General features: G+C 33.8%; 1 protein-coding gene and 1 long non-coding RNA gene across 2 annotated transcripts in view; one reads left to right on the top strand and one right to left on the bottom strand.

Moving 5' to 3' along the window:
• The window catches only part of LOC148955468 (uncharacterized), a 257,094-nt gene extending 245,593 nt beyond the window's left edge, over positions 1 to 11,501 (top strand). Inside the window, exon 4 of the long non-coding RNA XR_016143085.1 lies at positions 11,488 to 11,501. This is a non-coding gene — a long non-coding RNA (uncharacterized LOC148955468). The remainder of the gene's footprint in view (positions 1 to 11,487) is intronic.
• LOC148955471 (uncharacterized) lies at positions 8,121 to 10,454 on the bottom strand. Its single transcript, XM_089104982.1, has 3 exons — positions 10,331 to 10,454; positions 9,294 to 9,359; positions 8,121 to 8,325 (listed from the first exon to the last, which is right to left on the bottom strand). The coding sequence occupies exons 1-3, from the start codon at positions 10,452 to 10,454 to the stop codon at positions 8,177 to 8,179; spliced, it is 339 nt and encodes a 112-aa protein (XP_088961108.1). The 3' UTR covers positions 8,121 to 8,176.
• Positions 11,502 to 27,204: the final 15,703 nt, after the last annotated feature.

A 27,204-nucleotide genomic window follows, 5' to 3' on the forward strand; every position in this document is an offset into this window, starting at 1 on the left:
GGACTTTACGTAGAGAGTATACATGTGCTAACTCCGTGGCGGAGAGTATTGCCATAGTCTCACTAAATCAATATGAAACCTATTGTGAAATCAATCCCGAAGGTAGTGTTCTACTAGACCTGGGACCATGACCACCAGTCAAATAATCAATGTATTTAGTATGGACCCCTCCATGTTCCAGTACAAATCCTATTGTCTTCCCTCAGACTATCTTGGAAAAATTCAAAGTGCGAACAATACCTTAATTATTGTTAATAGCAGTCCATCGACTGTGCTGACAGGTCATTGGCTGTGCATCTTTTAAACAATGAAGACGATTGAATTTTTTGATCCTCTTGGCCTACCCTATACATTCTAAACGTCTCACATCAGCAACTATATTGAGTGCAGAGGGAAAACTCTTATTCAAAATCGAAAGAGGGTTCAGGATCTAACGACTAAAAGCTGCGGCTTCCATGCACTACCACATTTTGTGTTCCGATGTCGTGGCTATACTTACAAGCACTTTCTCTACATTTATAGTGACAATCCTCGTCTGAATGACTTTCTAGTGGAAAATATTCTCTCAGACTTATACAGTATTGATTTCAGTACCCTAAGAGTAAAGTGCTTAAAGAATGTTTGTGAATTTGTTTATTAAGACAATGCGTATATATACAACAATGTCTTTAAATCTTCACTTTAGATTTCTTCATCTTCGAGGTATTGGCAACTGTCGTGAACCACTAATGCCGGTAAATCATTTGGATTCACTGTATATTGATCTTGATTGACTGCAAAGTCAGTGTCACATTTTCTACAGTACAATGTAACTTCACTCTTGTCATATCTCTTTGTATAGTCAATGATACTATTTACATTCATATTATGAAATTCAAGAGTTTCAATCTGTCTATTTGAAGCAATATCACAAACAGTGTTTTCAAGTGGTGAATCACATTCGGTAATTGCCAAATAAAAATCACTTGGTTTATAGTCATAGTAGGTGGTGACGTCACAGCGATGACGTAGAAACCAGATTGTCTTGTTATCCCAACAGTTGAATCGTAGACCAGATTCCTCTTCCCAGAATAATTTAAATCCGCGACGATACCAATCTCGTAGAAATAAACTAAAATCACGTTTAGGATTCTTTCCAATCATAGCTGGGTAAGTATTCTCCCACTGATCACATTTATCATTGTGACAATTGGAGCACAGGTGCCCGCTAGGGTGAGAGTCACACACCTCCTCAAGACATGAATTACATCCTTTAATTTGTACTGCATAGCCTCTATGTAATTTACAAGGATTACATAATTTACACTTTTCACTATAGTCATCAATAATTGTACAATTCTCACATTGATTCCAACGGCCAAGAGTGTACATGCACAATGGACATATATAGAACATTTTTCGGTTTCCGATGTCAACTCACTCACAGCTAAAACGAAACTGATCCTCTTCGTTCGATAAATTCAAGGTGGAGGGAAATGGTGGGAGAGAGGAGTAGCTCTGTGACGTTACCTCTTTCGATTGACGGAGGAGCCATCTACATTGAATCCATTGGCAATGTTTTCAAAAGTATATCCACTATATGATTCTGCTTTGTTCCAATTAATATATCAATAAATTGACTATAAGCATTTGAATCACATTTTAAAAGTTTCATACAATAGTCCAATGGAGGAGAATCAGTCCTCATTATATTGTCAAGTGTTCCCCGACAAGAGAGTATCCTGCGTTTAAGAGATAACTCGAGAAAATCATCATCCAAAATCAAATGTTTTTCCATAAACACTAGATTTGATCTAATTCTCTCTTTCTCAAATTTATTCATTTTTCAGTCCTTTCACTCCAACTGCTGACTCTAGACTGACCCTGATTCGTTAGCCTAACATGACCAGAAAAGAAAAGAGAACATTTTCGATTTCTAAACAATTTTATTGAATAATTACAACAACAACCTCAATAATACAGAGCATGTACAATCAGCGATACTGTTTATTGTCTTCAATATGTTTCACCAATGCACTTAAAGCACATTGAAGTCTATTCACGTGTGCTATATCAACTTTAGCGGCGAAACATAATTGATCCTCCATTTTAAATTTGCTCAAGGATATCACATATCTTGCATATACAGCATCCCATTCCAGACATAGCCGTGATCCTTTTGTGATTTCCACCTCAATGTTTGGTGCTCTTGTACTATTATCATCAACTCCACTATCAACTTCTAATAGGGTAAACATTCAACTCATTGTCATCGTCAACACACACACACAAATATATATCCAAATGAGTAAAGTCAAAACTGTTCTTCTTCTTCTTCTCACTCCTTTGAATTCTATTCACAGACTAATAAAACTATAGCAAAAAACCCGTTCCTTATATTCCCACCGCCGCTAATATGTAAGCACGTCTCTGATTGGCTGAGAAGGGGGATGTATCCGACTCGCTGATTGGCTGAGAAGGAAACACGTGATCTAACTGTTTCCGGGAAAGTCATAACATTTGGCAAATTCCTGTTTTTTCATTCTCAGTGAGAAAACCATAAAACAGACATGAATTGCTGTTGACATCCATAAATGTGACAAAGTCCCGGTTTTTCAAATTCTCACTGACACAAACCATTAAACATCCATGAAAACAGACATAAATGTGAGAAAATTCATGTTTTTCAAATTCTCACTGACAAAAACCATAAAACATCCATAATTTGATGTTGACATCCGAGAAAAACATCAAATAAATCGAACAACACACATATCCATCCATGAAAACAACCATAAATGCGACAAAATTCATGTTTTTCCAAGTGAGAAAAATTCCTGTTTTTTCATTCTCACTGAGAAAACCATAAACCACGTGGTAATGTTCGGAGTTATAGGGTCATTTCTACTCTGGTGCATACATTGCTAAAATTAAACGGTCAAGAAAATAGTATTTTGAACAAACAAGTGACCTAGGTCCTATCGAGGCTGCAAAATCTGAGTTGCGAATTCAAGAAAGATTTGGTTACATACTTAGAATTTTTTCATAATTTCTTGAATGAAATGTTTGTATTGCGTATCCAGGGGGCAAATTCAAGAAAGAATTTGTTACTTCCTTACGATTTTTTCATAATTTCTTAAATGAAATTTCTGGATTGTGTATCCCAGATGTGACTTCGAGAAAGAGTTTGTTACTTACTTACAAATTTTCTCATAATTTCTTGAATGAAAACTGTATTGTGTATCCAAGAGATGAAATCAATTATGAGTTTGTTACTTACTTACAAATATTTTCATAATTTCTTGAATGAAATTTCCGCGTTGTGTATCCAAGAAGTGAAAACAATAAAGAGTTTGTTACTTACTCAGTATTTTTTCATAATTTCTTGAATGAAACTTCCGTATTGTGTATCCAGAAGGTGAAATCAATAAAGAGTTTGTTATTTCTTTGCGATTTTTACATAATTTCTTGAATGAAATGTCTGTATTGTGTATCCAGGGGGCAAATTCAATAAAGAGATTTTTACTGATTTGCAATTTTTTCATAATTTCTTGAACAAAATATCTATATTGTATATCCAAGAGATGAAATCAATAAAGAGTTTGTTACTTACTTTCAATTTTTTTTTATAATTTCTTGAATGACATTGCTATATTGTCTGTCATGGAAGTGAAAACAATAAAGAGTTTGATACAGTATTTTTCGTAAATTCCTGAATTAAATTTCTGTATTGTGTATCCAGGGAGCAAATTCAATAAAGAATTTGTTACATACTTAGAATTTTGTCATAATTTCTTGAATGAAATGTTTGTATTTTGTATCCAAGAAGTGACTTCAAGAAAGAGTTTGTTACTTACTTGTAATATTTTCATAATTTCTTGAAAGGAATTTCCGTATTGTTTATCCAAGAGGTAAAATCAATAAAGAGTTTGTTAGTTACTTACGAATATTTTCATAGTTTCTTGAATGAAATATCTGTATTGTTTATCCAAGAGGTGACTTCAAGAAAGAGATTTTTACTTGCTTAGAATTTTTTCATAATTTCTTGAATGAAATTTCTGCATCGTGTATCCAAGAGGTGACTTCAAAAACGAGTTTGTTACTTACTTACAAATATTTTCATAATTTCTTGAACAAAATATCTGTATTGTGTATGTGTATCCAAAAGGTGACTTCAAGAAAGAGATTTTTACTTACTTAATTTTTTTTTATTTCTTGAATGAAATTTCCGTATTGTGAATCCGAGAGGTGAAATCAGTAAAGAGTTTGTCTCTTGCTTACTTACAATTTTTTCCTAATTTCTTGAGTGAAATTGCTATATTGTGTGTCGGAATGATATTCTAGAATCAATAGGAATAAGCTCAGTTTGAAATGATGATTATACCAAAGATAGTTTCAGAGGTATGGTGCATAGCGTGTGTAGCCAATAGGTATGTAAAGCTTGCTTCTTGAAACGGAATTACACACGCTATGCACCATACCTCTGAAACTCCCTTTGGTATAATCATCGTTTCAAACTGAGCTTATTCCTATTTTTTCTAGGTTATTTTCCGACAGTGTTTCGCAAATCCAGCACATTTTAATTTCCAATTCATCTCTGTCTGCCTCTGTAATTATCATTTCTTTATTCGTTTCATATATTTTGTGTACACAAACTTCTGCATCTTTTTAAAGTTCTTTAAACCCCTCAATATTGCAAGAAGGGTCAAAGTATTCTAAGTATTTAACTAATTCTCTATTTGCTATGATTATTGCATAACCAAAAGCCAACGGCTTGTGTTGACCCAATTATTCTCCTCTTTGCTCATTAATAGACTCTAAGTCCCCAAAAATTTTATGTTCCATCCCTAAAAATGTTTAAATTTTAATGTCTATTTCTACAACTTGCAACCCGTGTGGCGAACAATATTTCATATGTTCATTCAATCTCCCTCCCCCTCGTTAGATTTTGGCACGAATCAGTACACACAAAAACATTTAGTGCCACGTTTCCCATGTGGTAAAAGTCTGTTAAGGTTTACGATTGGAAACAAATTGCCAGATTCGTTATGTTCAACATATAATAAAAAGGCATAAAATTTTCCATTGATATTGGAAGGAGCTCGAATAGGATCTAATTTTTTATTCATTTTTGTTTAAGTAAAGCTCGCTAATCCCAACACTAGGGTTTTCAGCCACCCAGACTTTAATATCCTTTATTTGAATAGGCCAGCTTCTCTTGAAACATTTGAAAGAGACTGTCGGAAATATCCCCCCCCCTTTCAACCCCGCTTCGTTCGAAATTAACAGCTGTTTCTTACTCTTTGCATTAAGATAAAAAAAAACTTGGGGTAAACCCGCTAAAACCGCCCTTTTAAATTATCTTGCTCAAGGTGTAAATCTATAATTTTTTTCTTTTTCTTTAATGAAGGGGAGACTTGGGGCCATTTAGGCCAATGGCATAGCTATATTCAGGGACCATTAAATGTAAATCTTACCCATCGCTCTCTGTTATGGTAAACCCAGACTCGTGTTCAGAATATTTTTCAGGTGATTTGTTTATTTTTTCAATACATTTATCTAAGACTCCCTGGATATACCCGTTTTTATGAAAAGTTTACATTTTGGATAGCAAAACCAGTTTTTGGTCCTCCAATTTTTAGAGAAAAAAAAATGAGCAGTAAGTCGAATGTATAGACTTTCATTTTTTTCGTTTTGTGTTTTTTTGAAATAATTCCCCTAATGTATTTCTTAACTCATCTAAAGTTTCCCTGTATTATTGACCATACACAATGAATCAAATTTTTTATGATAATAAATATCGCTTAAACGCATGTTTGTTTGTTTTTTAGAAAAAAAAAGGTTCCACATATAATGAAATTTTAATTTCTCTACCACCTATTTGATTTAAAACGGCATTACTTTGATTGATAGCTGACAACACTATTTGAGGGAGCTGAAAAGTCTTCAAAATATTGCATTTCACTGCTAAATATTTTTCTAGATGGCTGAGGTGTGAATGGAGCTGAAAATTCTTCTAAATCTTGCATCTCACTAGGGAAGGGTCTTTCCCATATACTAATTATCACTAAAGTCTGTGAATATTTGATGCGATAATGCGGGCAAAACTTAGTCAACTAAATCATCTTGAAATTCAGGGGGAGGGGAAATAGTGGAATGGGAAAGTTGAGTCTCTACAATATAATGATTATAGCTAAAGTTCTAGAACAATTGATGCAAGAATGCGGGAAAATGTCCAAACAATCACTAAGATAGTCTGGCAAACTTTGCATTTTTTTTAGAAAATAGCTGACTTGTTCCTTGCGTGTCCGATGAAGCATTGATTGATGGGCCGGCATTAATTTGGGCTGTAAAATGGGTTTTCATACTGTGTCCAAACTTCTTCAGTTCCTTTGAAATTAATAAATCATATTCTTCAACACATGGGAAATCACTTTTAGGTAGCCAGGCATTGAAATGGGTTGCAGCAGGGTTTTCCGATGAAGCGCTTGTAGATGGACAAGTAATAATTTGGACAGATGTAACAGCATTGCTCAAAGATGAGCCGGTAATGATTTGGGTAGTTGTAGCAGGGGTATCACATAAATCAAAACACCCTTTCTTCAGTGGAGGAGCTTGATTAAGAAATACCTCTCCCAAATCTATTTGTTCAAAAATGTCGTCATAGTCATTGAGAAAAGCTTCGATAAGTTGTCCGTTTTAGTTCGGCAAGTTTTCAAATCAAACTGTTTTGGCGAATGTAAGGTAAAAGATTAATACACAATTTTTGAGCTAGTAAACAACTATCCAGCAGATATTTGAAAAGTCATAAACATGGAATACGTGTCCCTGAGAGGTATAGATAGATTAAAGTCATAAACACAGGGGTGGAAATTGCTGGGAGATATTTTGGAAAGTTTATGCAGGTCTAAACTGTCGTAAAAGATATCTATATGGGGGATATGTATACACATAGGTACACACATAGATAAAGGATATCTATGTGGGGATATTTAAACACATAGATAAAGGTTATGTATGTGGGGGATACTTACAAATAGAATTAAGAATACCTGTCTGTCATATTTGATGAATTAATTGTTAATATGATATTCCAAGTTTAGACTCCTAGATTCAATGCATTATGAGAGGGTCTCTTAGGACTAGCCTCTCTTAGGGCAAAAAAACACTCTTTAAGTTTATCTAAATCTGAAAACCTATTTTCATATGTCTGTATGGGGTAAAATGAAATAAGAGTCTGTTTGTATTCCAATGTAATGGATTTGCCTTCGAAAGACTAGGCTAAGGATTTACCGTATAAATATCACTTGGAGAAAATATAATAAAGAAGCACCTATTCTCAATACATTAGCCCTAAAATACAGCGCAGCACCCCTTTGAAACAGCTAAAAAAGAGGAACAGCAGAACTGAAAAAAAAACTTTTAAAATACCCCCTGTTATTAACCAACAGAAAAGATTTCAATTAAAAAGAAACAAAAATTTATGTTAAAACCGTATTTTCCCAAAAGAGTTTTTTCGAAGAACAGTAAAGAGCTATTTTAAAACCAAAGACGATCAGAAATAAATGCATGAAATAATTCAAACTTAAAACGAATAGAAATTACTATTGGTGAATGAATAAGACCCAAAATGAACAAAAACTAGATTTACGTTGCAAAGGCAACGAAAAGTGTTGCAGCAACCCTTTCTCGGGTCTACAAAAGGGTTTCAGCAGCAACAACATAAATCAGGAGCCTATAGAAGCCATTTAGAGATATTATATTGACTTAGCAGCCAGCTAACCCTTAAATATATGTAATATACCCTTATATCTGTTGTAAAAAAAACATTGATTTTGCACCCAGTTGCACCATAAATATTTCAAGGGCAATCCCAGGCTAATGATTCAAGGGAGGGGGCAATGTATTATTGCAGATTTGATGTTATGATGCTTCGTTCTAAGGGGAAAAGCAGCTGTAGCTCCTGCTGAAGCAAGTGGAAAAAGAACATCCAAAAAAAAAATGACTCCAGTACATGGAGAAATCACATTTTCATATTTTGCTACCAATTACAAGGTTTAAAAAGAACTATCAGACTTACTCACGGTGTGAAGTCGCGTTTAAATCATCATTGTTACAAATCATGTGAAATTTTCAGAATACAGGGATAATTTTTTTGTTAATATATTTGAAATCTAACAAAGCAGAGCACAACTAATCACTTGGAAGATACTCTTGGTAATCTAAATAACGACACGTCTATCTCTATGTCATAGTAGGACATCGGATTATACGTGTAGAACTCAGAGTTCTTGTACTGCCCACTTTTGGATGTTCCAGGTCCGACTGGCTTTTCCTCTTTCTCAACTGTAAAGTAAAGGTTTTTTTTAAAACAAGGAAAACGAACTTGAAGAAGAAAAAAAAAAGAAGAGATGAAGTGAAAGAAAGAAACTCAGCATGGGAAAAAACAACGGTGTTGTCTCCAGAATTTTTTTTTTGGGGGGTGGGGGGGGGCAAAATATACAATTAAAATGTAGGAGGAAGGCACATATTTGTCTGTTTTCAATTTTTTATATGACATAACAAAAAAGATATTTTTTAATTAGAATGCAAGCCCCCAAATCAGGTGTTTTTTAATCTAGGGAGGGAGATTCTAGGTAATCACAAGCCCCTCCCCCTAGATAAAATGGTAATACTAAAGGCAGCAAATAAAAAATAGATTCAAACAATGGATAATAAGAATAAGTAAATAAACAACTAACAATGAAAAGAATACCCAAGATAGAGAATAATAAAAAAACAGAAAATTGGAGGACAGGTTGAAGGAAAGGATGAAAAAATAAACATTCCCTGAGGAAAAAACAGGAGGATCGGATTGAGTGGGAAGGGTCTGACAAAAAAGAAAAAGAGAGATAGGGAGTAATAGAGAGGTTGGGAGGGCGAGAGAGAGAGAAAATGATGGAGGAAATTCATTTCAATGAGAGTGTGAACTGAAGAATATATCGAAAAATTTTAAGAGACTAAAGAGGAAGTGTAGAGTTTTGATGACCAGGTAAAATGTTAAGGAAAAAGATGTTAGTCAGAGCAAATTTGGTGAACAAATCGTCGACAAACTTAATAATAAAAATCGTAACAAGATAATAACTGAATATTCAGTAAATATTTTACTGTGGCGTAATTTTCGGAACAAAAACCTTCCACGGGTCAATATTTCTAGACTGAAATATTTACAATTCCAAAGAGCATACCACCATTTGAATACAGCTAGTTCATCTTCTACTCTTGAATTTAAAAAAAACTCGATGTCACATTCATAATTCAGAAAAATTACTAACCTGTTGCTTTTGGCGGCACTACTGTCGATTTTGCAGTTTTGAAGCAGTTGATGAGGATGCAAACACCTAAAAAATTCAAAATTCAAAATTAAAAAAACTATTTTCATTTAAAATATTAATCGGATAGTACTACTAGCAGTTATTAAAATTAGAGCTGATATCCATTGGTAGTGTTATAGCTATAATTGCCAATGGTGACGGCCTATCTAAGATTTTACGTTGTTTTGAGATAGGGCGAATACAACGGCATTTTCAGGGGGATCCTCACTACATGGTGTACCTATAAATCTTTTTCTAGGGGCTCTGTATGGGATAAGATATCGGACGGTAAGAAATAAACAAAATATAGGATTTTTGCCATTATTCTATCTAAGGGAAAAAATGCGAGCACAACAAGAGATGGGGTTTCCTAAAATATCTCTACTTGTCTTTCTACGTGTTATTGTATTTAGCAGCCCCTAAGAGAGGCTAACGTTTTGTATCTAAGTGACAAATAAGTTTTGTATCTATGTCATGAAAGTCCCAAAAATATCTCCCACACAGACCTTGTTTACAACCTTGAGAATTTTCTAGACACTTCCCAAGGACTCCCATATATTGTTTATGGCCTCAAAGAATGTTCCAAAAATACCTCCCACACAGAGCTTGTTTACGACTTACGACTTTTTTAAGGGACAGAAAGATCATATTGCTAATTTTTTCATTTGTGAAAACAACCGTGTAGTATCTTACATTATCGCGTTATAAGAAAGTGTCAAAAAGTTTCTTTAAATTTATTCTATTCAAATGACAGCAAGAAATAACCAAAATACGGACAGTTTTGGCGTTTTATAAGAAATCCTTGTCAAGATTGCATAATGATATTGCTTTCCATGAGAATGTTTTGGCTAGCACATTGGATAATGGTTTCCTCATCAAAATTGTGCAATGTTATTACTTTTCCGAAAGAATTTTTTAGATAGCACATAAGATACAGGAGTGTCCTACAACATTATATTACAAGGCATTTATATTACAGGATATACAGGGCATCCTACAACATTGTAAAGAGATAATCACTTCTAACGGTAATGTGTAGACAGTGAAATTCCTATGAGAAACTCTTGAGCTCTTGCACATGCTCTTATTTTTCATGTCACCATTTACACCATCTAAATTCATAAACTACATGGAGACCAGGCCATATACCGTAGTCTAAATTATAGGGAAATATTATTTTTAATTTAGCAGCAACTATTCTGGCATCCTTAATAAGCTTTATTGAGGCTTAACATTTCTGAGCCCCCTCCCTACCACTCTGAAAGAGATGGGCCATAACTACTCCAAGATTTTTCTATCTAGGAATCCTCTAACACAGAGACAATCTAACACACTCGCTATTTTCACTCACTTTATACAGGCAATTTAACCCCGAAACCTCTTAACCACAGACTGATTTCTCCCTAACTATCAAGTTGCCATTATTAACCTATGTTGCTATAATACGTGACAAACTGAGAAATATTTGTTCTTCTTCTTCTATTTCAGCAGATGGGGCTTTTCAGTCGAGACTATTCAGCCCTTTTCCTTTTGCTTCACTCTGTGAGCTGAACAGAGATACTGACTTGGTTGCCTCTTTCATGAATCTCCTCAGATTTCTATCAGTAAATCTTTTGATTCTAAGAGTTGAAATATAAGAAGATAAACATTGAGTTCTGTGCTCTGTGTGCAGGTATAGTCAGCTAGACTCTTGGCTGATAGTGAGATTTTGTGGTGTTTGAAGCACTTTAACAGTTTACAAAGCTGACGTATACTGTGCAGATTTCAGCATATTACATTCAAATGGGCAATGGTCAATTGTTTCATTATTTCTATTACAATACCTCCAAAGGGGGATGAGGGAACTGAGCCACTTGAATTAGGGAACTGATAAGAAAACGCCAGAAAATTTAGCCCATTTAAGCCAGAACGAATTCTATGATAAATTTTAGAAAAATGCTTATTGGGAAAGGGAGATAGAGTTTGATTATTCTTGTTAAACAATACCTTTGATGGTCTCCAGCGGTAAATATCTCTAATGGGGATTGGTCTCCCACTTGGCTGGTCAATATTTATAGCATTTTTTGCTATTTCATCCGCCTGATGGTTACCACTAGGTTACATCAGTATGTTCCACTTGGAACATACTGAAGGTAAGTTCTTATGCCTCTTGAAGCAAGATTATCAATAATGCTAAGACAATGATAAGTGTCTATATCCAACTTATACTGAGGAGCTGAAGACAGCAACTCAAGGATTGACAAAGATTCAGAATAAACTATAATATTTTGTGAATTAGTAATCAAAGGTTGATTATTCATAAGGTGCTCTAACGCCATGATTGTGGCATTTAACTCTGCAGACATTATAGACACATTATTATACATTCTCTCACCGATTGGCATATTCAGGTGTGAGAGGAAAGCTCCACTTGCTACCGTCTCATTCATTTTAAACCCCATCAACAAAAATTTAGAAATGTTTTTTATATGTAATTGTAATAAATTCAGCAAATTCTTTCTGGATGAAAGCAGTGGGGGTGATTTCTTTAGTCCACTTTGAGAAATTATTATTAATTGTAGAAATTTACCAACACCATGGATGGGCTTGGGGGAAGGTGGGTGCAATAGACTTTGTTAGCACTGGGAATTTCTTCTCGGTATTGGCATATTTATTTGCAATGCCTCTATACATGGCTCGATTTCTTAACCAGTTATGCAGGGTATGTGAGCTGTTTGTTTCAATTTCTGTAAGATATTTTATCAAAAGAAAGCTTCGTCTTTCATTTATTGTTGTTAATCCACTCACAGTAAGCAGAAACTTAGTGCTTGTGGGTTTCTTGAGGCCAAATAGGATACGGATTATATCGTTTTTTGTTGTTTCAATTTTTTGCATCTGGGTCTTTGCACAGGCACCATAAACAATGAGCCCATAATCAATACGGAGTCGTATATGTGACTTACAAAATTGGAGTAAAGTTTTCTCCTTACAACCCCAGGGTGTTGAACTTTTTCTTATTCTTATTTTTCTATAGCATTTTTTTTATTGTGTTTGGGATGTGAAAGTAGAAATTAAGTTTTTGGTCAAGTATGAGACCTAGGTAATTAATTTGATTATCTTCTGGAATAGCTGTTTCCATTTAGTTAGTCTTGCATTAACATAATTTCACTTATGGTGAAATTGGATTATTGGTGGGTGTAATGGGTAAATCTGAATATTGGGAAAAGTTTTCAAATTGGAAAAGGAAGTTTTGCAACTATGAATGTGCAATCTCAAAGGTGTTACCAGTTGACCATAGTACCAGATCATCAGCATATTGTAGATTAGTGCGAGAGAGGTTCATGTCCTAGAGATAGAGGGCAAAGAGGAGGTAGCTCAAGACTGCACCCTGTGGAAGACCTTTGGTTATTGTATTTTTGGGTGAGGAGGCTGAACCTACACAAACAATGAAGCTTCAATTTTCTATGAAAGATTTTATAAAATATACAAGCTTGGGGGGTAGTCCAAGGTTTGCAAGTTTAGTTAAAATGATCTGGTGGTTCACATTGTCATATGCCCCTTCAAAGTATAGGAAAGCAGCAACTCAGACATTATTTTTAGATAGGGATTCATTTTTTGCATTTGTTAACAATATAAAAGCATCTGTTGAGGAGTGGTGTTTCCTGAAACCAGTTTGAGTATGAGGTATCATATTATTTTTTTCAACAAACCAAAGGACTCCATGGTAAATAATTTTATCCATTACTTTTCCCATCACAGGCATAAGCATTATAGGCCTATAAGACTCACGGTTGTATTTGGGATTATTTTTCTTTAAAATTGGTAGGAGGGATGAACATTTCCAAATATTGGGGAATGTGGATGTAGCCTAAGAATGATCATAACAATTTAGGAAATCCTGTTTATATAAAGGGGCAAAATTCTTTATCCATGTAGGGTGTATGTTATCATAGCTACCGGTAGCCTTGCCCTAATATGTTGCATTGCATTATTCATTTCGTAGAATAAAAATGGACCAGTTATATACTCTGATCCTGGGCGAGGCTGGTAGATCGAATTTATCAAAATTGGGGAGGTGATGATGCAATTATTTGATGTTAGCTTATTTGCGAAAAGAGTTGCAAATACCTTTGCCTTTTCGTTATTATTGTCATAATGGGTATTATTATGTATTAGCTTATACTGGATTGGGTTGGGGGAAGTTTTTTCCCACAGATGTGGCTTAGGAGTTTATGTATAATTGGCTCATGTGTTTCTCTGGAAAGACTATTTGCAAAATTATTCCAGTAATTATATTTAGCATTTATTATAGTCCTTTTGAGGTTTTGACTCTGCTTGTAATTTCCTTAAATACGTGGTAGGAGACGTTTTTTTTAGGTATATTCTCCTAGCTGCCTTTTTTGTTCTCCAGTCATTTTGGCACTCTTTTGTCCACCATGCTTTGGGAGTGTGTTTGGAGATTGTTTTCCTGGGTGGTGTCTTGGGTATAGCATGATTAGCTGTATTTATAAAAATGGATGCCAAAACTTCAGCATCTGCGTCATCTGTTACATTTGAAATACATGATTTTTGGGAAAGACTTGTAATTTCATCATTAAGCTTATTTTGGAACATTGTCCAATTTGCTTTGGTTTTAATATATTGTTTTTTCAAAAAACGATTATTCAGCATTTTCTTCTTCTTCATGGAATGCCAAGCCTTCAGGAGTCCACTTCAGTCTCCTTTTGGCTTCACAACTATTTTCAATCTGTAGGGGGATATACTTGTAGATATTGTTATGTCTTAGGAAATCGAAAATGCTTTTGTATAGATGTCTTTCAGTGTTAGCTGGTAGGCTTGAGAACAGCAACACGTTGATGTCAGGTTGGAGGTTTGCCTCACTGAAGATTCTTCTAATGTTGATCACTTCCTGCTGGATGCATTGACATTCAAAAATCAGGTGCTTCAAGGATTCTGGAATACAGTTACAAAGTCTGCAATAGGGATTGACTTGTTTATGCCAAGTAAACTCCTCTTTTCTCAGGATCAAAGAGTTGCTTTTGATTCTTTAATAAAGAATTTTATCTGCCCTTGATGGAAATAAGGAAGGAATGGGCATTTTTATTTTTGATGTTATCACAAACTGTTTGACAATACTGATTGTTAGAGTTTGGTCTTTAAGTTATCATATACTGTTAAAATTCTTTCTTATATGAACATTTCTTGGTGTAGTGGTAAGCAGTTAGGACTTAGATTAGCACTTAGGAATTCTGCGGTCTGAGTTCAAATATTGGTGGACCTTTTTATAATTACATAATTCCCATTTAGAATATTATTCCTTTATGTAATCGTGTCACTTATTATGTCATATATGGTTATTAGTAGACAATTGGTAGAATATTCTTTCTTTATTATAAAATGCCTAAAAATTCAATAATATCTTTGAAAAGACTGCAGCATGAAAATACATCAAAAATGCAGTTATTTGTAAAAAGTTATTCAATCTTTACATTTTTTGTTTTTTATTAAAAAAGGCACTAGAATTTTTAATTTCTATTCAAATAAGCCCTCTTGCAAAATTCTAGGACCTCTGGGTTGCTAAAATCACCCCTGGAAAAAAAACGAGCAAATAAAGATGCATCCATGATCTTTCTTCTGGCAAAAAATACGAAGTTCCACATTTTGGAGATAGGAGCTTGAAACCTATAGAGTAAGGTTCTCTGATACGCTGAACCCGATGCTGTGATTTCATTAAAATTCTATGACTTTTAGGGGGTATTTTTTCCTTTTTTTGAAAATAAGGCAATTTTTTTCAGGCCTGTAACTTTTGACAGATATGAGTAAACTTGACGGAACTTATATATTTAAAATCAGCATAAAAATCCAATTCTTTTGATATATCTATTGATGTTAAAATTCCGCTTTTTTACAGTTTTGGTTACTATTGAGACAAGTTGCTCTTACTATACAGTTTGTTACCATGAACTGTTTGAAAGGAACTCTTCTTCTGAGTATGTCTCCGAAGGTTTGGGCTTTCAAATTTGGGATTAATTGGATTATGCAAGGAGCTCCTAGTTAGCTGGTCTTCTACCTCATTATATTTGATGCCTTGGTGGCTGGGGATATGCTGGAACTTGACTTCAATAAGGCTATTTTGGAGACTGATTAATTGATCTCTGATTTTCCTCAGGTCTGTATCCATGGCACTCCAATGGATATTATCAATGAGCTGAAGGGCGCCATTGGAGTGTGAGAGCAATACAACTCTTTTGGAAGCCTGTGGATTATTATTGATGACCTTTAAAGCCTCTTTTATAGCCAATAGCTCGGCCATGAGGATGGAAGTATTATCAGGAAGTCTGGTTTTTATATTCAGTGAATAACTTGGGATAACAGATGTAGAGCCACATTTGCTGCCTTTAACCAAGCCATCAATGTAAATTTGAAGAGAATCTGGATACAAAGTGGTCATTTTCTCATGAAAAAGTGTCAGAATTTGGATTGGCAGGTAATTTGTCTTTTGCAAGGGCATCAACTCTAGTGAAACACTTTAAGGTGACATTTGCCATCCGGGGGGGGGGGGCAAGAAAATGACTGAAATAGGGTGAGTCAAATTCCCAATATGGCACAAGCTCATTAAATATTTTCCATGACCTTATAGATGTCAAACTATGTGAGATACCATCACTGGCAAAAGTGAGCTTAAAAATATCATGCTTGTGACCTATGGTGGTATGATAGGCTTTTTATTGTGGAATATGATTGCATTTGTCTTAGACTTGGAGATAGGTAGGCAAAATCCAGCAGAAAAGGCTGCTAACTCCTCTAATGCTAAGTTAATATTATTGGCAATAATATTTACATTTGCAAATTCAAGCTTGGATATTGAATCACTGTTGAAATATTGGATAGCTCATTTTGCACCCGGATTTTGTAGCTTCTATCATAGAGATAATTGAAGAGGAACTTAATGACTTCATGCAGGAAATCCATCCCTTTTGGAATTTGAAAAATCAGATACTTGCAAACATGGTCAAAAGCTGATTCAGTCAACTATGACTGCTATCATGATCCAAAAGCTATTTATGGAATTTCATGCAGCTGCTTCAAGCTGGATTATATTACCTATAGTATTATGCCCCTTAGAAAAGCCAGCCTGGGAATTAGGTCCCAGCCAGCCAGACACTCCCGCCCCAATTGTGTCTCCTGACAATCAAGTACTGTACGACTTGATAGCAGGGGTCGACAATTCTGGGAAGCAAATATCATCTGAAATAGTACTTTTAAGATCAGAGCTTGTCCAGAAACTAAGTTTTGACAAAATGCAGCACTATGAAGACAGTGCATTCTTAGATCTCAATTCAAGGCTTGAAAACACACAACAGAATTATTCACAAACGGTTGTCAACACAGACAAAGTGAGAAAAAATGTGAGAGAAGAAGCTTTCTGCCTACAGGAGACAGAGCAACAGAAAACAAACATTATTGTGAAAAATTTGCCAGAGAACGAAAATGTTGATGACCTATCCAAGGTTAAGCAAATAACAGAAAATGAGCTTGAATTACTGGTGCCCACTGTTGTGAAGGCCACCAGGCTCGGAAACAAGAACAGAAATGAAGCAAACGCTAGGTCTAGAGGACGCCCATTACTGATTCAGCTCCCTGAATCAAAACTACAACTGAAGAGGGACATAGTCCAAAAATCATATGAGAATAGGCAAAGTCTTCAGACTTTTTTCCGAAAGGACGTACCTCGACGACTAACAATTTCGGAGAACAGTAATCAGACATTAACTGAAAACCCAAGGAATCTTAAAACTCTCAAAACAGCATATCAACCAAAAAATGACAGACCTATCACGATGTAACTGACTACATCTTCAATGACAAAGGGTCCAAAGACCCTGCTACCAAAGTGCTGACCAATAAGAAATGTGACAGCTTTCCCAGAAGGAAGATCTGGAAATCTGACGAAAAGCTTCAGGAGTTGTTTATCCTGTATACCAATGCTGACCAACTGTTAAACAAAATGGGTGAACTGAAGCTCCTTGTTCACGATGTGAAACCAGACATGATCTGCATAAACAAAGTCTGTCCAAACCAAAACATAGCTATCCAGGATTCAGAAATACAGATTCCCTACTATGAAGTTGCAGCATCAAACCTACAGGAGTGCAGCAGAGGGTGCATCATCTATGTCAAAACTGGGCATGAATACCAGCAAGTCTCTCCAGGAGCAGATAGCGCCAAGGTTGGACAAGAGACACTCTTCATAAAGGTGTCTGATGTAGTTTTTGGTTGTGTCTATAGGTCACTGTCACAAACAGTTGAAGAAAAACAGAATCCCTGCACCTCCTTAACACAGCTCTGACTAAGCTCATAGACATGAAACACCCAATGTACATACTAGGCAACTTCAATTTCCCAGAAATCATTTTAACTTCCTATGTAAACATCCATTCTAACTTCCTATGTAGCATATTTTAACAAAAGTTTTCCAAGCACCAGTAGTAGTGAGATAGGCCTGTAGGAATTGATTAAATCTGGAGCATTACCTTGTTTTCTAATTGGGATATTATTAAGGCCTTTTTCCATATTCTTGGGAATATTTTTCTAGTCCATGCATAGTTATATGCATGAAGTAAGGCATCATGAAAAATTTCTCCTGCATTTATGATCCATTGGATGCTTATTTTGTCTTCTTCTGATGAATTGAACAACCTTAAAGCCTCCTTTAGCTTGGCTTTGGTAAACATACATACAAGTTCCTTCTTGAAATTTGTCTTCTCATGCAACTTGCACAAACTAGGCCTTCCTCTATGTACTGTGGGGACCTCGTTTTTGAAATGAATAGCAAGTGCTTTGGTAATATCTTTGTTGGTCTTTAAAGGGGTTTCCAAGAACACAAAAGTGGTTTCTGCATATAAAATAAACATCCCTAAATTCAAAATTTTTACATACACTTTTAATGGGATGAATAATCAACATTATACAACAGTTTAATTACATTTCCACCAATATAAACGTGTAGCAAAAATAGACTTGTAGTTACATTTAAATTATCTATAGATCAATATAAACAATACTGGAATTGGAGGAAAAAATAGATGAGAATTGTTGGTTGAAAATTTCAACTTCCAGCTCAGGATGATCACCTGATTGACTTGTGCAGGATATCTGGGGCTGTGCATCTGCTGCTACTTTTTCCAACTTTGCAATAAAATTTATGAAAAAGCCATGCATCTGATAAATGTTTTGTCTGTTTTCAAATTTGTGCTGAAGATATGCCATCCTACATTTTTTTTCATTTATGGCATTCCCACTGGAGTTAGGTTGGGAAAATGAAACTTTTAGTAATGGATCAAGGGCCAAAAACATTCTCTGGGAAGATAATGCAAAGCTTCTATGTTATCCCTCTTCTGATTTCTAAGTCTTAGGAATTTGTTTACTTGACAGTTCTATACAGTAGCATGTGAAGGGGGGCAGGGGGGTGCCCCAGTTGCCAGCCCTGGAGGGGTGACAAAAATTGGTCTAAAAGGACTTATGATTGGTTAGGGCCTACTGTGAAAAATGATGGGTAGTAAAGTAGCAATGCTACTTGGTAGTTTTCAAATTTGCTGGCAGATTTTGTCTGAAAATACTCTTTTTATATATAAAAATAATTTTGCTGAAAGAAAAGCTGTCAAAATACAGGTTGTGCTCTGCCGTGTAAAAAGTTGGGTAGCATATTAGCCATGCTACTTGGCAGTTTGCATGGCCTAGTAAAATTTGTTGGCAGATTTTGTCCGAAAATACCAGTGCTTCCACTATGAATTTTTGGGGATTTCCCCAAAAATCTGTCTTCTCAAAAAAGATTGGTTCCCCAAATATCCCCTTTTGTTCAGGATTGCCACCCCTAGTGATTTATCACTAGTGACAATCCAACCCTAATAACTGTCACTTCCACTTGACTTGACATAATTTTTTTACTACTTTTCAAAGTTTTGTCTTAGTCATTTACTACACATCAAAAACCAGACATACATCATTGAATTTCTGACCTTTCTTCCTATGCTAGTAAAATCATAATGTTTAAAAGACAATATCATGTCACCAAAGATTCTCTTGTGACTCGTGGTAAAGAATTTCATTTGAACACGTTTACATTAAGTGTAATTCTGAGCATAAATGCAGAGGGAGTTATTTTAGACAGCTGGACCGTGAGTTTAAATTTTGTTTTCTTTTGCTATTCTGTCTAACTTTGAAAGGTCTGAAAATATAAGAGAATTAGATTGAAAAATTATTCTAAAATGAAGAAAGGAAGTGGAAGAAGAACCAAAAATATTGATGTTAGAGGGCATTGACATGTTTCAACAAGAAATCAAAACATGTTGCCAAGGCTTGAAAGGAATATCACTTTGGTTTGCTATCTTGGAGACCAGGAACTTGCTAAAGAGTTCAGAAACTGAAGTGCTAAAATTAGTGGGCTGTTTAGTTGAGAATTACAAAGAAATATCTTCAGGACCCATGCTAAATGAAATCCCTTGTCTGAGGAAGTTTTTATAAGCAGTAAACATTCCTGAAGAAGTGGCTCTGAAATGGAGTTCTTTGAGACTACTGTAGCTTATAGTTGAATATGAGCTTCCAGACTCTATTCCTAATTTAACTTTAGTATGAAGGTTTTACCTGACATTATGTGTCTCTGTTGCTTCTATCAAGAGGAATTTTTCTAAACTCAAGCTTATTAATAGTTATTTCAGATCTACTATGAGTCAAGCCCACATATGAAGCTGATCCATGCTATCTATTGAAAACAGTGTAGCAAAAAAAGATAGATTTTGATGAGGCTATTTCTAAGCTTGCAGAAAACAAAGTTAGAAAGAAGAGTTTCTGAATGAAAACGTGAGTTTTAAATACAGTAAATTTTGTTAAATTTGTAAGATATATATATATATATATATATATATATATATATATATATATATATATATATATATATATATATATATATATATATATATATATATATATATATATATATATTATATATATATTAGTAAGTGTAATGGTCATTGTTTTCTTTGATCACTTCATCCCTCGAAATTATGTTAAAAGCACTTTATATAATAAAAAGTTTCAATGTTTATTAACTGGACAGGTAAATTGTAAAACAAATAATATTATCTATCTACTAGAATGTCAAAACTGTCCATTACAATATGTGGGGGGAAACAATTAACAATATATATAAGATTTTCGGGACATAAACATACAATTAGCAAGGAAAAAACTAACAATTATCTAGTTCAACATTGTAATAATGGTATTTGGTTGACGGTTCGGGTATACTGTTTGGTCCTAGGTAGTTGGATAGATGGGTAAGGTAAAAGCCTCGTTCAAGTGCACATTTGTCTCAATTGCTGGATTAGGACAAGAGTTTTTTTTTTTTTTTTTTTTTTTTTTTTTTTTTTTTTGCCAAGTAATTACCTCTTAAACATAATATGAATCCAGGTTGGATCTAGTCCTGGTGGAGGAATCATCAAAAATTCCTCCCCGACGGACCTTAACCCTGGTCCAGGTTTTACCTGAAATTGATGATTATTTGGCGAATGTATCACTTATTTTAAAAGGGTAGCATAAGCAAATGTTCTATTTAGGATTTTTTTTTTTTTTCGTATGATTAGTTAGAGTAACCTTATTACTTGTGGACTTTTGGCTTGGCTTTTGGAGATGTTTTGGATTTTTCTATTGTTTGTCATTTTGGCTTTATTTAATTTCTGATTTTATATTGAATAATATTGGTAAGGATAATATTCAAAGGGGTCTGCCGAATATTGTCGTTGTTTTCTTTGTCAAGATCACTTCATCCCTCGAAATTATATTAAAAGCACTTTATATAATAAAAAATTTCAATGTTTATTAACTGGATAGGAAAATTGCAAAACAAATAATATTATCGTCTTACTAGAATGTAAAAATTGTCCATTACAATCCGTGGGGGAAACAATTAAAAACATATATAAGAAACTTTCGGGACATAAAACTATAATTACCAACGAAAAAACTAATAATTATCTAATTCAACATTGCAATAATGGTACTTGCTCTGTATCTAATCTAACTATTACAATTTTAGAAAATCTGAACCTAGAAAACTTTACTAAAGAATAAAAAAAAATAAATTACGCAGACAAGAAGAGTATTGGATCCATGCTCTGGGTACCGCTTATCCTTTTGGGCTAAATGATCGAGTTGCGACATACGGATACATTTTGAATGTGGTTGCTAACTGTATTAATGGATTAACGGAGCCCCCTTCTTTTAATTGTCCCACTAGACGTAAAAACCGACCAAAAGGACATAGAAAAAATAATAAAAAAATTGATTTAGATTTAAATGCAATTTTAATCTATTTAGGTAATATATTTGATACTAATGGAATGACTAGTTTAATAAAATCTTTAAATAAGTTATCAAGGAATAATTTAATAAAAGTATTCTGGATTGCAAAAAATAGTACAACATGCAACTCAAAAAATAAATTAATTTACGATGCAGTTTACATTTTAGCTAAATCAAAATTTATTTCAAAAAATATAATAAATCTGATAAAATTGTAAATAAGGATAATAGATTATATTTGTCTATTAATTTTTCTTCTAAACAAACAGAAGATATTAATTTGCCAAGAATCTTAAACCAGCGGAGAGTAAGGAATGCCCTTCCATGTAATTTGGTGTATAATGGTAGTCCAATTTTAACATATAAATTTTCAAAAAAAATTGGTCAAATGATTTTTAATTATAATTCAATACTTAAAAAACTGGACAGGGAGAGTAATTGGAAACCGGTGTGTAATTGTGAGCAATTTTTACCGTATGTGGATCAAACTTATAAGCATATTGTAACGGGGGATTTGTCCATTATAAAGCATCGTGATCTTCAAAATATAATGAAAATGGGTGCTAAGTTCCGTCTTTCTTACCGCATAAGGCCAGCAGATATTCTTAGGGGATTAAAGAATGATTTAAACTTATTTATTGATAATTGGTGCAAGAAGGAGAAAATTACTAAAGATAGATTTCAGAATTGGATAAATTTGATTTTGACTAGTGTAAGAAATAGCATGTATAGAATTAATTCGACAGATTCTGTGGAAAATTCAATATTTTATAATGTCAATATGAAACAAGCAATTGCTAATATTCAGAATAAATTTATAATTGTACCAGTTGATAAAGCTAGCAATAATTTTGCCACAATTTGTCAGAAACTCTATTGTGATATTTTATCAAAAGAGTTACAAACAACAAATACATACGAAAAGGCCCATATGGAGGAGAATAGTTTAATTGAAAATATAGAAGAAAGAATTTTGAAAAAATTAAATCAATATTAAAATAAATGATAATGATAGACAGTTTCCTTTCTTATATTGGACGATAAAATTTCATAAAAATCCACCAAAACCACGTTTTATTGCTGGGGCAGCAAGGGGTCCAACCAGAATTGCGGCTACTGATCTATCTTTAATTTTAGGAGAAATTAGAAATAAATTTAAAGCATATTGCTCCGGAATTAAAAAATTTTCTAACTTTAACCAATATTGGAGTGTTAATAACTCGTTACAAGTGATATATTCTTTGTCGAATGTTTCAGCTAAAAGATTCGATTAATTTGATTTTAATACTTTGTATACAAATTTGTCACTTAATTTAGTATTCGAAAAATTGAAAATGGTCATAAGGAAATCTTTTCTTTTGTCTAATATCGGATTTTTGAAAATTGATACTTTTAATAAAAAAGCCAGATGGACGAATTTCTTTAGAAGTACTATTAATTCAAGATTTTATAGCTTGGATATTGTATGCGATTTATTGGAATTTGTTCTATTTAATACATTTATAAGATTTAATGGGAATTTATATAAACAAACTGTAGGTATTCCTATGGGTGGGAGTGCGAGTCCATTCATAGCAGACCTGTTTTTAAGTCAATTAGAATAGGAATATATGATAAATAAAAATAGCCCAAGCAATGTAAAATATAACCTTTCAAATAATAAAAGATATCTGGACAATCTCTTAGTAATAAATTGTGCAGAGTTTATTGAGATTTCAAAAAATATTTATCCACAAGAGTTAATTCTTGAGCCTAGCTATGGGATGGGACACTCCGACCATTTCTTAGATTTAAATATTAATATTTCAAATAATAATAAATTGGTTTTTAAATTATATAATACAACGGATGATTTTAATTTTGAAGTAATTAGTTTCCCATGCCTTGAAAGTAATATACATTCAAATATTACTTATTCGGCTTAGGATTCCCGATTATTTAGGTATGCAAAAATATGCAGTAATTATACAGATTTTAAAAATAGATGTAAAAAGCTGAGTAAAAAACTGATTTTAAGAGGTTTTTCTGCCAGAAAAATTAGTTGGCAATTCAAAAAATTTTGTTTTATGTATCATGAACTTTTAAGTAAATATACAAAAAATTATAAAGAAATACTGAATGATATTTTAATATAATTTCTCTTGCACTTTTCTTGTTTGGAAGTTTGTAGTGGTTTTCAAACAAGCTTGAGGATCTTTAAATTGGTAATTGGTTCCAGATACCAATTAAAGATACATCTGGACATGTCTTCAATGGTTCCAGAATGGTCTCTGTCAGTAACCTCTGGGATTTTATTAAGGAAACATTGAAACACTTTTTGTATGTAATTTTTAATAGCTTGACTAGTATGCATGTATTTCACAAGTTTTACCTGACATAGGGTTACCATATAGATCTTATGGTAGAGGCTCTACCGTGCCGGGTAAAGAAAGTAAAGCCTTGAAACCCGTTAAGGCAGGTGGTATTTCTTGTGATGAGCTCTAAATGGAAGGTTCTACTTGGAAATATTTTGCTAGATTTAAAGTGGTTTTGCTTGTAAATTTACAACGACTTACATTTATTGATGATGACTGTGCATGGACTTGGACATTCCTATTTGGTTGACGGTTTGGGTATACTGTTTGGTCCTAGGTAGTTGGATAGATGGGTAAGATAAAAGCCTCGTTCAAGTGCACATTTGTCTCAATTGCTGGATTAGGATGACAGTTTTTTTTTTTTTTTTTTTTTTGCCAAGTAATTACCTCTAAAACATTATATGAATCCAGGTTGGATTTAGTGCTGGTGGACGAATCATCAAAAATTCCTCCCTGACGGACCTTAGCCCTGGTCCAGGTTTTAATTGAAATTGATGATTATTTGGCGAATTTATCACTTATTTTAAAAGGGTAGCATAAGCAAATGTCCTATTAAGGATTTTTTTTTTTTTTTTTTTTTGTATGATTATTTAGAGTAACCTTGTTACTTGTGGACTTTTGGCTTGGTTTTTGGAGATGTTTTGGATTTTTGTATTGTTTTGGCATTTTGGCTTTATTTAGTTTTTGATTTTATATTTAATAATATTGGTAAGGATTATATCCAAAGGGGTCTGCCGAATATTGTCGTTGTTTTCTTTGTCAAGATCACTTCATCCCTCGAAATTATATTAAAAGCACTTTATATAATAAAAAGTTTCAATGTTTATTAACTGGACAGGAAAATTGCAAAACAAATAATATTATCTACTTACTAGAATGTAAAAATTGTCAATTACAATATGTGGCGAAAACAATTGACAACATATATAAGAGATTTTCGGGACATAAAACTACAATTACCAAGGAAAAAACTAATAATTATCTAGTTCAACATTGTAATAATGGTACTTGCTCAGTATCTAATCTAACTATTACAATTTTAGAAAATCTGGACCTAGAAAACTTTACTAGAGAAGAAAAAAATAATAAATTACGCAGACAAGAAGAGTATTGGATCCATGCTCTGGGTACCGCGTATCCTTTTGGGCTAAATGATCGAGTTGCGAAATACGGAGACATGTCGAATGTAGTTGCTAATTGTATTAATGGGTTAACTGGGCACCCTTCTTTTAATTGCCCTACTAAACGTAAAACCCAATGAAGAGGACATAGAAAAAATAAAAATAATAATTATTTAGATTTAAATGCATTTTTTATCAATTTAGGTCACATATTTGATAATAATGGAATGACTAGTTTAATAAAATCTTTAAATAAGTTATGAAGGAATTATTTAATAAAAGTATTCAAGATTACAAAAAATAGCACAGAATGTAACTCGGAAAATAAATTAATTTATGATACAGTTTGCATTTTCGCTAAATCAAAATTTATTTCAAAATATAATAAATCTGATAAAATTGTAAATAAGGATAATAGATTATATTTGTCTATTAATTTGAGTTCTAAACAAATAGAAGATATTAATTTGCCAAGAATCTTAAACCAGCGGAGAGTAAGGAATGCCCTTCCATGTAATTTGGTGTATAATGGTAGTCCAATTTTAACATATAAAAATTGTTTGAAAAAAACTACATTTTCTAAAGAGTTAAAGAGGCTGAGTTACAAGGTCGAACCTTAAAACGTACAGGGATTAGGAGGCACAGTTAGGGGCTGCCACCCCCAAACCCCCTGCTTTTGCAGCCTGTAAATAAATAAAAAAAGTTTTTTAAAGTGAAAGTAAGGAGCAACATTAAATCTTAAAACGATCAGAAATTATTCCATATATGAAAGGGGCTGTGCCCTCCTGAACGCCTCGCTCTTTACGCTAAAGTTTTTATTGTTTAAAAAAAAAAGAGTTGTAAGAAAGTCAAACTTTAGCGCAAAGAGCAAGGCGTTGAGGAGGGCACAGCCCCTTTCATATACTGAATAATTTCTGATCGTTTTAAGATTTAATGTCGCTCCTTACTTTCACTTTAAAAAACTTTTTTTATTTATTTACAGGCTGCGAAAGCGGGGTTTGGGGGCGGCAGCCCCCCAACTGTGCCTCCTAATCCCTGTACGTTTTAAGGTTCGACCTTGTAACTCAGCCTCTTTAACTCTTTAGAAAACGTAGTTTTTTTCAAATAATTTCTGCACGTTTTTGTACAGTTTATTACTTATTATTACTTGACTAACTGTTAGATGATTGTGTATTATTCTTTTCTTTCTTGACAGGGTGTTTTAAGGGTCGAACTTGTAACTCAGCCTCTTTAACTCTTTAGAAAGCGTATTTTTTTTCAAATAATTTAAAAAAAAAACTGAGTTTTTTTTTTAAATTTAAATTCAGTATATAAAAAATTTTATCTAACGGTGAATCCAACTCGGGTTTTTCGCCTGACCGCCCGGAGTCTCACCGCTGCACTAAAGAGACATTGTTGGAATTGTTTTTTAGTAAGGGGAATCTTTTTGATGCAAGCAAAACTTGATATTTGGTTTTTGGAAAACAGGGAAGGAGTGATCAGATTGAGCTGAAATTTCGAGGATAAGCTCCCAGGCCCGTTAAAGGAGGGTTGTGGTGGGAAAAATTAACATGGGCTAATATAGGAAAACAAGGTTTTTCGTAAATGTAAATTTGGGGGATAATTTTTTCGGTCTGAAAATATCAAAAGACCCTAACAGGTCAAATTCTGCTTCGAATGAGTCCTCATTCAACCTGATCCGTTGCCAACTGTGGCCTGTAGGCATGGCTAAGAAAAAAAAGAAATGAATTTTAAGTGGCTATATTTGGTATTTGAAAACAGGGAAGGAGGGATCAGATTGAGCTAAAATTTTGAGGATAAGCTCCCGGGCCCCAGAAACACTTGACCTCTAAATTTCAGCCTAACCAGACAATATCAAAGGAGGGCTGTGGTGGGAGGGTCCAAACCTCCGGCCCAGTTTACCCCATGAAGATAAAGTTGGAGGAAGATGAAATTTTACAAGTTTCTTAGTTTGAGATTGGTCTAAAAAATAAGATTACTGCCGTCTTTCTGCGACCTCTAGGACCTGAAATCGCTTAACATTGTGGTGGGTCTCCTCTTTATAGAGGCACAAGTGTG

This window comes from Artemia sp. Qi Xiang Cuo, chromosome 2 (assembly GCF_049724085.1).
Source record: "Artemia sp. Qi Xiang Cuo chromosome 2, ASM4972408v1, whole genome shotgun sequence".
In the NCBI taxonomy this organism is placed as follows: Eukaryota; Metazoa; Arthropoda; class Branchiopoda; order Anostraca; family Artemiidae; genus Artemia; species Artemia sp. Qi Xiang Cuo.

What these genes read in the sequence shown, in the direction of transcription:
- LOC148955471 (XM_089104982.1), bottom strand. Translation starts at nt 10,454, where the DNA reads ATGAATTTAGATGGTGTAAATGGTGACATGAAAAATAAGAGCATGTGC. An exon ending in GATTATCTCTTTACAATGTT is followed by an intron (nt 9,360 to 10,330) that starts GTAGGATGCCCT and finishes TGAATTTTTTAG; the next exon opens with GTGTTTGCATCCTCATCAAC. An exon ending in AGTGCCGCCAAAAGCAACAG is followed by an intron (nt 8,326 to 9,293) that starts GTTAGTAATTTT and finishes TTTACTTTACAG; the next exon opens with TTGAGAAAGAGGAAAAGCCA.